The 12787-nt window shown below is 48.5% G+C and overlaps 5 protein-coding genes and 1 non-coding gene across 6 annotated transcripts; 3 read left to right on the forward strand and 3 right to left on the reverse strand.

Annotated features, from left to right (window-relative positions):
• Positions 1-663: 663 nt before the first annotated feature.
• On the reverse strand, positions 664-965 carry FPRO_02311 (uncharacterized protein; the record flags this gene model as incomplete). The annotated part of the gene is made up of 3 exons (XM_031227602.1): positions 664-720; positions 771-818; positions 867-965. The coding sequence occupies 3 exons, from the start codon at positions 963-965 to the stop codon at positions 664-666; spliced, it is 204 nt and encodes a 67-aa protein (XP_031078022.1).
• Positions 966-2503: 1538 nt separating this feature from the next.
• tRNA lies at positions 2504-2587 on the reverse strand. The gene is given in 2 exon segments: positions 2504-2539; positions 2552-2587. It is a non-coding gene; the product is annotated as a tRNA-Ala (tRNA).
• Positions 2588-4308: 1721 nt separating this feature from the next.
• FPRO_02310 (uncharacterized protein) lies at positions 4309-6122 on the forward strand (the record flags this gene model as incomplete). Its single annotated transcript, XM_031227603.1, has 5 exons — positions 4309-4504; positions 4564-4773; positions 4823-5674; positions 5721-5951; positions 6004-6122. The coding sequence occupies 5 exons, from the start codon at positions 4309-4311 to the stop codon at positions 6120-6122; spliced, it is 1608 nt and encodes a 535-aa protein (XP_031078023.1).
• A 436-nt stretch (positions 6123-6558) lies between these two features.
• On the reverse strand, positions 6559-8199 carry FPRO_02309 (uncharacterized protein; the record flags this gene model as incomplete). The annotated part of the gene is made up of 1 exon (XM_031227604.1): positions 6559-8199. One exon carries the CDS (start codon positions 8197-8199, stop codon positions 6559-6561), a length of 1641 nt encoding a protein of 546 aa, XP_031078024.1.
• Positions 8200-8936: 737 nt separating this feature from the next.
• Positions 8937-10445, forward strand: FPRO_02308 (uncharacterized protein; the record flags this gene model as incomplete). Its single annotated transcript, XM_031227605.1, has 1 exon — positions 8937-10445. The coding sequence occupies one exon, from the start codon at positions 8937-8939 to the stop codon at positions 10443-10445; it is 1509 nt and encodes a 502-aa protein (XP_031078025.1).
• Positions 10446-11514: 1069 nt separating this feature from the next.
• FPRO_02307 (uncharacterized protein) lies at positions 11515-12783 on the forward strand (the record flags this gene model as incomplete). Its single annotated transcript, XM_031227607.1, has 2 exons — positions 11515-12343; positions 12407-12783. The coding sequence occupies 2 exons, from the start codon at positions 11515-11517 to the stop codon at positions 12781-12783; spliced, it is 1206 nt and encodes a 401-aa protein (XP_031078026.1).
• Positions 12784-12787: the final 4 nt, after the last annotated feature.

Genomic DNA, 12787 nt, shown 5'->3' on the forward strand with positions numbered 1-12787 from the left:
TTTTTATCCAAAAACTTATCAAAATAGTCCAGGATCCTCTCACAATTAGCTCTATTCCCCCTTTCTGGGTTTAGCATCTCATCTCTGATGAATTCTAGAAGACCTATAAGGAAGGCTGGTCCGTTCCTGCGACATATTTCGTGGCCAAGTTTTGTAACCTACTTGAGTCAGTTAGATGAGACACAAATTAAGTTTAATAACGCATGATTCAAATACATGCGATACACTGGGCCTCAGCCTTGGTGTCTGGGTCTGGTTGACCTTGTTGGAATAGGCGGGTGGTTGTTTGGGTGCAAATGGAGTGAACGGAGCCGATTTGAAGAAACCGCTCATGTTGATTGATTCCATTTGGAAGCAATGCATATTCGAGTTTGTCCACCAGCCTATCGCTTTCAAGCCCAGTGGCTTCCAAGTCTTCATCCATTATTAGGTCATAAATTGCGGCTGGAATTCTTGAATGTTTGGACTCTGTTTCTTTGTGTATTGTGTAGAACTTTTATGCTATCTAAAAGCTAGTTTATGCTCTGAATGAGGACTACTTGACATTGATTTAGAGCAGTTCCTCATGGCTGTCCTGGGATGAGTTGACCTGTGTGCGCTGAAATCCATGACTTCCGATAGCGAATCACTGCCTTGTCCGTTCGTTCCCTTTTCAGGTCAGCGTCAGTTCGTAGACTTGTAGTGTTGTTTCATGTGTTCCTGGATTTCTTCGACTTCATCCTGAGAGACGTGATTAGTATTAAACCAAGACATTCATAGAAACTACCAACCTTCTCCAGTTTTCTCGGAACCATCACCTGCCATTGGCTGCCAGACCGCTAGTAGTGGTCAGTATTTTCAGGTAGGCTAAGGATTTAATTTCAAACCTCTACTATCTCATAGCAGCCATTCCCAAAGTAGTCGTCAAGCTTTTGCTTGAGCCTCTTCTTGTTTCCGTACTCGAGAGCCAGAAATTGCTGGATCATACTGGAAAGAAGCTTCGTTTTGCACAATGATATCGTAGTGGGTACTGGGTGGTGATTTGAAAAGACTTGGTGTTTGTTTAACAAGGAGTGCAGCGATGAAACTCTCGATTTCTTGTGGACTGTGGTATTGTAGTGAGAGATTGCTGGCTTGGTGCTCCGAGTTAATTGTTACTCGCGTGGAAGCTTTTATGCTCTTTGAACGATCGTGAATGCTCGTGAATACTCTCTGTGAATGTTGTCTGAACACTACTTCGCGCTCTGAATACTTTTCAATTCATCTTGAATCCATATTAATTCCCTCTGAATCAATGCCAATTCCTTGTGAACACCTGTATATTCCCTATGTGAATGCTTCTCAATTCCCACTCAACATATGTCAACTCCCTGTGAATACTTGTCAAACACCTCTGTGAACGCTCTCCCAGTGTCTTCTGTGAATAGTGTTTCAACGCTACTTTGCGCTCTGAATACTCTCATAAAATTATGTAAATGCGTACTGACGGATGCCTTCTCTCTGTATACGTTGGCTAGAGTAGGAAATACCAAGTGCTGGGCATGTAGGTGATTAATTCTTGGACGACACGACTGGTGGTCGTCACGAAGATAATGCACTTTTCTCTTTCTTACAAATTAAGCAGGTTAATCAGGTCAACATAGATGTGATGGAAGAACCATGAGGCTTTGGTGTTTTGTTATGCAGCCAAGAAGATATTTGCTATTTTAGCACTCATAAACCGCATTGAGTTAATCGAAACCTTCCAAAATGCGACGTTTATTGACGAAGACTTGCCACTCACAAAGAAAATTGAAGAGTCGGAATTACGATCTCGCTGACCAGAAGATCAGCGGACCGTCCTGCTTACCAGAAGCCTCCGAGACATCAAGGCGATACGCGACTTCAACCTCAAACAGTGGTGCGTGAATATCCCCTTTTTTTGAGACGGGCGTTGATCATATATATGGGGATCTGGTGTTTGATTTGGATACAATTATGCCGTGGGAATTTGCTGGGCAAAACATCGTGACTGGAGGGCTATGGGTTTGTTCAGAAGGTCAAGATTCACAAAGACCACCATTCTTTCGTAAGTTGATTACCGACCGAATGTACGCAACAAACTGACATCCAGGAGACGGGACACAAAAGTTTTGCATTAAAGACTATACTGCCAGCAAAGGAAAAAACTCGAGATATTTTCCAGCAGGAGTTGGTCGCTTTTCGCAAGGTCTGTCCCAGACCAAATCTAGTGGAACTCGTCTTTGCTTTCGAGATATCGGGAAAAGATCAGTTTATGCTTTTGTACCCCTGGGCTGAGGGAGGCAGCATGGACGACTTGATGAACCAATCGTCAAAGGATCTCTTCACTTCTTTGCAATCAAGAAACAGCCGGCCACCCACTTGTAAACCTATGTATATTCTAGCTTATACTTATACATAGCCTATACGTAAGGAAAAGGACAGTATAGTTAATGTTAGCAAAAGCATTGACTGCATATAAAAAGATAGACATGTAAACTGGAATAAGCACAAAGCAAAAGATTGGACGAGGAGGGAATTGAACCCTCGACCTTTCGCAAATGCACGAAGATGCGAAGCGAACATCATACCCCTAGACCACACGCCCTAAGTATACTTGCAGACAAACTTTTAGCATTGATATACTTTGCATTCCAGTCCTTGCTCAGCAACTTTGATCATACACTCCAGAACATGATCTTCCAATGTTACCCTACAAGCCAACGAATTCTCAAACAATTGCAGATCCCTTTATTACCCAGTCAATCACTTGTTCCCCAGTCTCGGCCTCTTCCTAATTGTCTCATCGACATTTGCCAAGCTCATCACCCGACAACTTTATCCCCAACTGGCATGGAATTTGTCTCCTTTTGCCATTATCAATGCATCACACACGGAAGAAGGGATTTTTTGCAAGCCCAGTGATGACCTCGCAATGACAGCCGTATTACATTATCTCATCACCCATTGGTTCGGACGACTCATCCGGCGGTTCACCATCACCCTTTCGGCCCGCTGCCATTGGAATCTTTGTCAATCAACCTCAAAGGTACTAAAAGTAAGCATATTCAAATCAAAGACTGCTTGGAAGGATTCATCCGGAAATGGAAGAGCGACAGTACTGTATACCCGCGTGCGCACACGAGGTTCCCCCACGCATTTGGGAGGGCTCACTGTCAACCCTCCCAGGGGTTATGCTTCTTGGTTTTGCAGCGGCTGCCAAGCTTTAAATACCTAATGGTTCCTCCATCCTCCGGGTGTTTAGCCTGAAAAGCCGGTTCCAGGTGAACGGTTGATGAGCTGAAAGACAGGGGGGAGAGGCCATTGACAATCCCGGTGCAACCCTCTTCTCCAAAATGTTAGATGGGAAATGAAACTAACATCTCTTGCTTGACGCTTATGCTTGTTCTTGTCTTCGAGAATTATTCCATGAGGTCTGGGGAAGAGGATTGTGGGTGAGATGAGGTGAAACGGAGCTGACATATAGACGACGCTGAATGGCTGGCTATATTCACTTGCCGTGGCCGTTTACCGTGTTTATATCAGCCCAGTATTAAACTTAGTCATGAAAGACATGATTCGAGTCTCAGCCAGTCGGCCTACACCCTTGTCTCCATAACTCAGCATCTCTTCACTCAAATGGACGGGAAATTGCAGAACCGCCCCCCACCCAAACCCCATGGTCTACCCCAAAAATGCTAGGCAGCTCGTTCAAGCTCGTATGCTTGACCCCGCAAAATTTGCGGTAGGCAGTCATGTGGTGTTTTAGATCTGGCATATGTCTAATACAAAGATAGAAAATGATCAGCGCTTTAAGCATAAGCTAGCCCACCATCAGCCGGTCCGTTTAACCGCAAAGTTGGACCGAGAGCAGCACCTCGGCTCGAGAATCCGTTTGGACACAATAGAGAGGAGACATAATTCTGGGGGGACTGTCAACCTGAGCTAGGCCGGGGTTTGGCTGCATGCGAGCGAATCGTCGGTCCCTGTGTGGTCGGCCGCTGACGGGAATGTCACGTCGTGATGCAACATGGACAGCGGTCGAACCAAGTATTTTGCGGAGACTCCACGTTTCCCCAGACAAACTCCATAATTAGCCTATATACGGAGAATTCGGTTAAGCTACCGCTAGGTTCATAGCTGCTCTGTCCCTCTATCTTATCTACGCGCACACGCGGGGGAGAAGCTCATGTATAATATGATCTGCAATGCCCCATTGAAATTCTCTTTTTCGTTTCCCATCTCTCAAGCTTGGTTTCCTCTACTACTCTGGAGACGGGCCCCTTGCACAAAACCGCTCGACAAGCTTAGAAGAGCCAATTCGCCAACATGGTCAACGTTGGTAGCGCCGCGGACCCCATCGTCACTCGCCTCGTCGAGGAGGATAAGACGCCATGGTACAAGAAGCCCAATCTGCGTATCATGTACGTCTGGTTGTTCTTCTGTTGTATGGGTGTTGAGATGACTTCTGGTTTCGATTCGCAACTCATCAACACGCTCCAATACTCTCAGAACTTCCACCACTGTACGAATCACCTACAAAAATCTAGGGAGAATTAGTTCAGAGCTGACGGGTTTTTATAGATCTCGGTGACGGACGAAAGAATGCAGAAGGCAAGTGGGCCATCGAGCCCGGTCTGCTCGGCTTTGTCAACTCTTCCTACCAGCTCGGCTCTATCTTTGCGGTCCCATTTGCGCCTTGGTTTGCTCAGCGATTCGGTCGAAGATGGTCGATTATGCTTGGTTCTCTCATCATGGTTGGCGGTGCTATCATCCAGGGATTCGCCCAGCACGGTATGAAACTTTGTTCCATCCAATATTCGATTCACTGACGAGTTCTTAGTTGGCATGTACATCGTTGCCCGTATGATTCTCGGAGCTGGAATTCTCTTCTGTATTATCTCTGGGGCTGCCCTCATTGGTGAGCTGGGATATCCCAAGGAGCGCGCTACCCTCACATCTCTGTTCAACTCATCCTACTACATCGGTCAGATTCTCGCCTCTGCTATCGCTCTGGGCACTACTCCCATCACGACCAACTGGTCATGGCGTCTCCCCTCTCTGCTGCAGATCGTCCCCTCGCTGATCCAGATCTCCACCGTCTTTCTCCTCCCCGAGTCTCCTCGTTTCCTCGTCTCCAGAGACCGCGAAGAGGAAGCCGCCCAGATCCTCATCAAGTACCACGCCGAAGGCGATGCTAGCTCCCAACTCGTTCAGGCTGAAATTGTTCAGATCCGAGAGACCATCAAGGCTGAGATGGAAGCCTCCAAGCAGTCCTGGCTCGAGGTTATACGCACTGCCGGTATGCGTCGTCGATTCGTTGTCACCATCTTTATCGGTCTCTTCACCCAGCTTTCCGGAAACACTCTTCTCAGCTACTATTCCGGTGTTCTTTTCGGCATGATGGGTTTCACCGACGACTACACAAAGACTCGAATCAACCTCGCCTATGCTTGCTGGAGTTTTCTCAATGCTACCATCATTGCTTTGATCGTCACTCGCTTCAAGCGTCGACACATGTACATGCTTTCCGCTACTCTCATGTTGTGTGCTTTCATCGGCATCACCGTATCTCTTGAGAGAATTCAGGCTGTTCCTGAGGGCCAGAAAAATAATGCTGCTGGTGTTGCCGCTCTGTTTTGGTACTTCGCTTACTCGCCGACCTACGCCATTGGAAATAACGCTCTCACATACAGTAAGTCCTCAGCCACCATTTCAAAGTCCAATCTAACAATTTGCAGCCTACCTGGTTGAACTTTGGCCCTACGCGATGCGAAGCCGTGGTATCGGTGTTCAGCAGATCTTCGGAAAGCTCGCCGGTTTCTTCTCCACCAACGTCAACTCCATTGCTCTCGATGCCATCAAGTGGCGATACCTGGCTATTTACTGTGGTTGGATTTTCTTCGAGTTCTGCATCATCTACCTTCTCTATCCCGAGACCAGTGGCCGAACCCTCGAGGAACTTGCATTCCGTATGTTGTCTCCCTCCCATGGCTCTAGTTGCGAAATTCTAACAGATCATAGTTTTCGAGGACGAGGAACTCAAGGAGAGAACCGTGGCTGCTGTCGAGAAGCAGATCCACTTTGGAGACTCAAAGGCAGACGAACAGCAGACTCAAGTGCAAACCCGCGAGGTTGTCTAAATGGTTACTGTATTGAAAGGAAGAGACGGCTTTGGTCTCGATACTTGTTAGCGTTATCAGGACTATCGTTCATGAATTTCACACTAAATTGCGACTCCATGTTTTGGTCAGCAACAGCGATTAAATCCGTCAAAAAGTTCACTCCTAAAATCAATGCGATAGCTGAGTGAGTTGGGGTATAAAACGTCAGAACAACTTGAGCTCCAGCACAGATTATCGAACAAGGGTGGGTCTTAAGTGTCTTTACCAGTGATAACAGATGATTATATTCTAAACGGAGTGAAAGTCTTGATACTAGTTTATTCCGTTGTGGCTAAGGTCTTCCTCTGGAACCTTGAGCAGATTCTTTCAGCTATAAGCAACTAGAAAGATAAAACTCCTGTTCCGTTTACTCTTTGTAAGACTCATTGAAGTCCCAGAGCTTCTTGGAGAAGCTTCAACGCTCCGAATAGCTGATTACATGATACCTCCTCCCCACAAGCTGAAGGCTAATAGGTGCCCCTTTGAAGTTTCCACTCTCCCATAGATCCTTCACGTGAGCGCACTCAGGACCTAACGGCTTATAATCCGCATCGTATTCCTCACCCTCCTCGACCTTGAGCCCCGTAGGGAACACCAGGCCAGGGCAGTCGAGATAGTTCCACAGAGCTGTATACATAAGATAGAAGTTTGTGTCATGAGTCGTAGCAGGCCCGACACCAGTGGGACAAAGAATAACGTCCACATCCTGACGCTCCCAGTCCTCTGCAAAGGAATGTCGGAAGTCGAGGCATGCCTTGCGTACGTAAGCCATTTCAGCGGCAGTCAGCATGCCCTTGGGAGCGGCGGTCTTCCAGATCCATTCGGTCAGAGGATAGATCGGCTCGCCTGTTGCGAGAATAGCATTATGACTTGGAATGCCGCCGTCAGGAGAGTATGCTTGCCTGATTTCGTCCCACGCTTGCTTCACGCCATAAGGCAGGAATGGCTTGACTTCGATAAGCCCTGATAGTCGAGAGTCTGATAGAACGGTACCGGCCCATGATAGGGCACGCTTGAGTGGTGGTTGGGGCTGAATGAAGCCATCGTGTCTCATGATGCCAACTTTGAGCGGGCGGCCAAGGGTCAAGCCTAGCTGGGTTGACAAGCCAGTCCAAGTCGTGGGAACCAAAGTCAGATCTCTGATATGCGGCTTGGTAGCAAGCTGAATACGCATGAAAAGGTCCATATCCCGTGCAGATCGACACATGGGACCGGCGTTGGCCAAGACAGTGAGCTCAGCTACCATAGGCCCGTGTACCAAGTCCCTTGTTGACAAGATGCCACTCGTTGGCTTGTATCCATAGATACCATTGAACGCAGAAGGGATTCTTATACTGCCGCCAATGTCGGTTCCAATACCGAGGACCGAGCCCTTTATAGCAATCAAGGCGCCTTCACCACCGCTGGAACCTCCAGATGTCAAGGTGGTGTTGTATGGGTTCAAAGCTCGTCCCCAAGGGGAGTCACTTTCGCCGTGCATGAGGGCCTGAGGTTGGTTTGTCTTACAGTAGAAGACGGCGCCGGCCTGGCGAAGAACCGCCGGAAGGGGAGAGTCGCGCTGATCGTATTCAGCCGTAGCCAGAATACCCAACGAAGCGAACGTTCCAGCCAAGGGAATATGGTCCTTGATACTGACAGGCACACCGTGGAGCGGGCCTATGGTGGTGCCATGCTCTGCTAGATACTCATCCAGCTTTGTAGCCTGCTGGATAGCCTCATCATAAAACCACTGGGTAAGACAGCAGGTAAGCTGGTGGGCGATAATAGCACGCTTGCAAAAGGCTCTCGCAACAACCACAGAAGTATACTTGCGTCTGGCGATAACCTCAGCAAGGCCAGTTGCATCATAGTCTTCGGTAATGGATACTTCCTCGTCCGTGAGTAGACCACAGGTAGAAGGGACCTTGGTGACATCGAGAGGAGTGTCTTTGAAGAATTCGGGACCCAGACAGAAGTCTGCGGGTACTTTATCGGAGAGTGCTTTGAGAACAGATGCACGCTTGGCCTCATGCTCTGGGGTGCCTTTGGGGACGGGCACAGGGTTGTTGACTTGCATGGCCATTGATCAGGTTAATAATTGGAGCTTTGGAGGAATATTTTAATGATGGGTGGAACATAGATAGAGAAAAAGCGAGTAATAAGTCCCTCTTTATAGTCGTGTGCGATCCTAGCCGGAACCCAGGAGGGCTCTCCACAAGTTGAACCGAAGACATCGTGCCCTCTGAGACTGTCTATCAACCATCAGGAAATACCGATGATTGGATAATTGATAGGCAGGGAGTGAATAACCCAATCAAACATATTTACGACCTCTTGGTGATGTGCAGGTAACGATTGGGGAGTGAATCATTACCGAGGCTTGCAACCCTCAACATAGACGTAACCACTATCTCCAAGGGGGTCTAGACATCGACCTACTGAACCAATCATATGCTTTTGCGATAAATGCACGAACTAAACTAGCGTGAGCGAATGAAGCGTATCATTCTAAGCTTCATGCTTCACTAGTGTACTTCCCCGCAAACTTGCTTGGGGAACGGTATGCACCATGATAGCTTATCTTGAGCTGGGGCACTTGGCCCTTGGGCCTGGACCTTGTCGAACCTTTGAATGGGTGATTAAGTGATAGAGATAACCAATTCCATCGTCTGCAGGAAGGACAAACCATTGACTGTCTCTCTCTTACAATCACACACACGAATTCATACATCCCTGGCATATATCTCACGACAATCCACCACAGCGTCGTAAAACGCCTCACTTCAGCCAATTGGCCCAGGCTCATAATCCATCATGGTCACAAGTCTTCAAAAGCCCAAGCTGCGTGCCAAGACGGGCTGTCTCCCATGCCGACGACACCGCATCAAGTGCGACGAGCAAACTCCCGTCTGCCGAGCCTGTCATTCCTCACGAGTCCCGCGGCATTGTCAATGGCCTGTGGACAAAGACCTTGTCGACCGCCGCTTCCGATCATGCAAGCTTCGCGAGGCTGTGAAGGCTCGTCATCATCAACCGGTGCTCTCGCCGTCAGCAGTGGCATCGCAGCTTCTGCTGGCCGACTGTGTCGTGGCTCGTAAGCGGGAACAGTGTGACATCGAATGGACACTCTTCCGCGAGTTTCGCCGTGGGGGAACACCACTTCTTTTACTACCGCATTGCAGCTCCGTCTTCTACAAGACCTGGCATGCAGCTATACGCGCTATCATGGTGTCGCGCAAGAGTCTGTCGCCTGCTCTCATGGCGTGCGCTACGTCCTTCGTTTCGGTCAGAGGAGGGCCTCCGGGCATGTATCAGGTCTCTCATCAATACTATACCGACTCATTGTCCAGGCTCGCAGGCTTGCTCTGTCAAAGTTCACCAGAGAATGATGACGATATACTTATCACCATTGTGCTTTTGTACGCTTTCAACTTCATATCTGGCTCTTCCTCATGGGACGATCAACCTCAACACGTCAGTGCTGCCTTCAAGATTATCCTCTCACGGGTACTCAACGTACGAAACGCTGGCTTGTCGGCCTTTCTCCGTCTGTCACTCGAGAGTGTCCTGTACCAGGTCTTCCTATTAAACAACGGTCTTTGGTCTAGCGCGACTAGCTACGTGTCCCTCCAACCGTCAAACTCGGGGTTTTGGGCCCGCTCTGAGAAGCTCCTAGAGCATCCTGACAATATGGACTTTGACCTTTTGACCTTCAATAGTCCCGTCCTCGGTATGCCCTTGGCCGTGATGCGACTCGCCACCTTTCTCGGCCACCTTTGTCTTGGAAGAGAATCCGCATCCATGGAAGATCTGTTGAAGCTTCAGGCCGAGGTCACAGCCTGGGAAGATTTTGCCCGACAGGCTGCGAAACAAATCGATGCTTCCAACACACTGAACCGAGATGCACACTGCTTATACGTCCTGGTCGCTTTCATTCTCATGCAGCACCTCATGGCTTATGGCCCAAACACAGGACTTCCCAGGGTGTCTCCCACAGATAGTTGGCAAGCTTGTGCAGCACTTCAAATCCTGTCCAGACGTGCTGGTGATCATCGCTGGTCCGAGTGTTTCATCGGGACCTGGCCTGTATACGCTCTCGGGTTCTTGCTATCTGACGGTAAGGATAGAGACATTGTGCGGCGCGACATGCAACGTCGACGGGAGCTCACAGGCTTCTGGATAGTCAAGCGCTTTCGAGAGGACTTGGAGAGGTCCTGGGCCGGGCTCGAGACAGACTCATCTTCGGCATCCGTCAACTACAATATTCCATACACAGCCGATGCCACCTCTATCCAGTCTCCCATGTCAATCATAGCTTTTTGAAGCGAAGCTGTAACGGGGAGTGACTTGGAAACGAGGCAGCGGCAACTTTGGGCGGCGTATCTTTAATGAGCCTGAGGCCTTCTGCTATGGGTTCGAGGGGATTCATTTGTCCAAGTCTACATGACGTCTATTATACGTGACTCTGCAGCACTTTTGAGCAATTGATCATCCGTGTTGAAACATAGGTTCTTTGTAAGTCACTCACCCATCTATCCCATATGATACTCAGTGACTAACTTAAAAATCCCACTAGGTTTAGTAAGAAGTAACCATATTGCTATCAGAATCATAAATTTTTCCATTTAAAGGATTGTGTAAGTTTTGTCAAATCAGGGCATGGCAAGCGTCTTTACACTCCCACTTGGTCCTGCAATACCTAATAGCCTTCAAAGTTCAAAAACTCTTCATTCTTCTCGTCAATCTGAAAAATTACTAGACTCACCTCACTGTGTTCGTCCCTCAGGAGAACTTGTAAGTTTCCTTGTCTACCCCAGATAGATTCTCGCGGCATCACCGATCTACTGGCCATCATGAGTCTTGATACCCTGCCCCGCGAGCTTCTCGCCGAAGTCGTCTCGCTTGATTCTGGCTTGGCAAGGCGAGATCTCAAGTCACTTAGACTGACCTGCCGCCATCTAAGTACCGAACCCTCGCGCATCCTTTTCTATCAAGTTCGGATTTCTCCTCTTCTTCAAGATTTTCAGCACTTCTTTGACTTTTCAATGTCACCTCTTGCCTCCCTAGTTCGAGTTCTCGTCTGGGAAGAGCTTGCGTTTGACACTACGCACTTCGAATATCCTTTTTGGAGGCCCTCGGTGCTTTATAGAGATGAGATAGAAAAAACGAATGACAGTGATGAGAACAAACATTTCTTCAGACAGCTTGGCAGGCTCGCGCAACTTTTGGGTGGCTCCCAGTATAACTCGGGTTTTCCACGTCAGTCGGACCCTTTAACTACGAATATGGTATATGATAAGCGACAGCTAATTCCAAAATTAAACTCTCCGGATGAATTTGTATCTGCTGTCCGCAACAACATGCCTATCTACATACCCTGGTCTCAAGGCCCATGGATGGCCGGCGGTGCCTTGGGCACCCCTCCTTGGGTCTCTCCATAACCGTCAGCAACCTCAGGAATCTTGTGCAGAGACGTACGGCAGATCTAAGAGACAACATTGGCTTTACGGATTACTTCATTCCGCTACTCGAATCTTTGGCAAGTCAGGCGGCCAATGCTGAAGCGCCAACCAACAAGATTACCCATCTGTTCTACTCAGCTGAGGGCCTTGATGCCTATTCAGCTTTCTTCCGAATGGAGGCTTCTTTGGAGTGCAATATTCTCGAGAATCTTGTTCACTTGGATCTCTGTCTCTGCAGTGAAGATGGCGACAGTCAAGCTTTCAAAGGGTTTACAGTTTGCCTTGCGAATGCCAGAAGCTTGAGGAGCTTGAAAATATGCATGGAGAAAGATCCCTTCATGTCCACATCTGGAGTCATTCCCACGCTGCCCAAACTTGTTAGTGTGGAGTTCGTGGAAGTGAAAAGTATTGGAAACCCCAAGGGTGCCTGGATCTCCCAAACTGTCGCTTTCATTCGGCGCCACGCGAAGACACTGAAAAGGCTGTATTTCACCTCCGCGACAGTCGTTCGTTCATTTCTTACCGATCTCTCACGCTTGAATTCGTTGCACTTGGATACGTTCGTTATCTCGTCAGGAGACGACACCGACAACGACGGCGATGACTATGGCGAGGACTGCGACGATGACTACTACAGCGACAGCGACTCCGTGTTGTCCGGTGTGAAAAGGCATGAGCGTATGAATGAACAGATAGTTCTTGCTTACGTCAACCGAGCGGAGGACCCCGATCAGAAAATTCCACTGCCATCTTATATAGGTCAAAAGACGCAGATATCTACACACTCCCTAGTCTTCGACACAACTACCTGCCAGCTTTAAGCCTTCCATGCTACGCGAGACAGCCTCTGGCAAAAGAGGGGATATGATTTGAAGGATATCGGAGCTTTGGATTCTGCTACCTTTGAACGAAGGGACGAACATGGGATAGCCCATAGTCTTGGGCCCCGAAGGATCTACCATATCGAGGCGGGTTTATGGGTTGACTCGGACGAAGTTTTCTACGACCCCGTCACTGATGAAGAGGTTGATGAACCTTTTGGAAAGCGAGAAAAGCCCAAAGACGACTCCTGGACTGTCCAAGGACAACATACGTGGGATTCAGAAATGGGTCTCTGGAGAGATGGACAAGGAAAACTGAAGAAGTTCGCTGCTGAAAGGGAACTTCCAGAAAGACCACAAGTCCCCGCCGATGACTAAGACT

Source organism: Fusarium proliferatum (assembly GCF_900067095.1).
Source record: "Fusarium proliferatum ET1 genome assembly, contig: FPRO_scaffold002, whole genome shotgun sequence".
Lineage (NCBI taxonomy): Eukaryota > Fungi > Ascomycota > Sordariomycetes > Hypocreales > Nectriaceae > Fusarium > Fusarium proliferatum.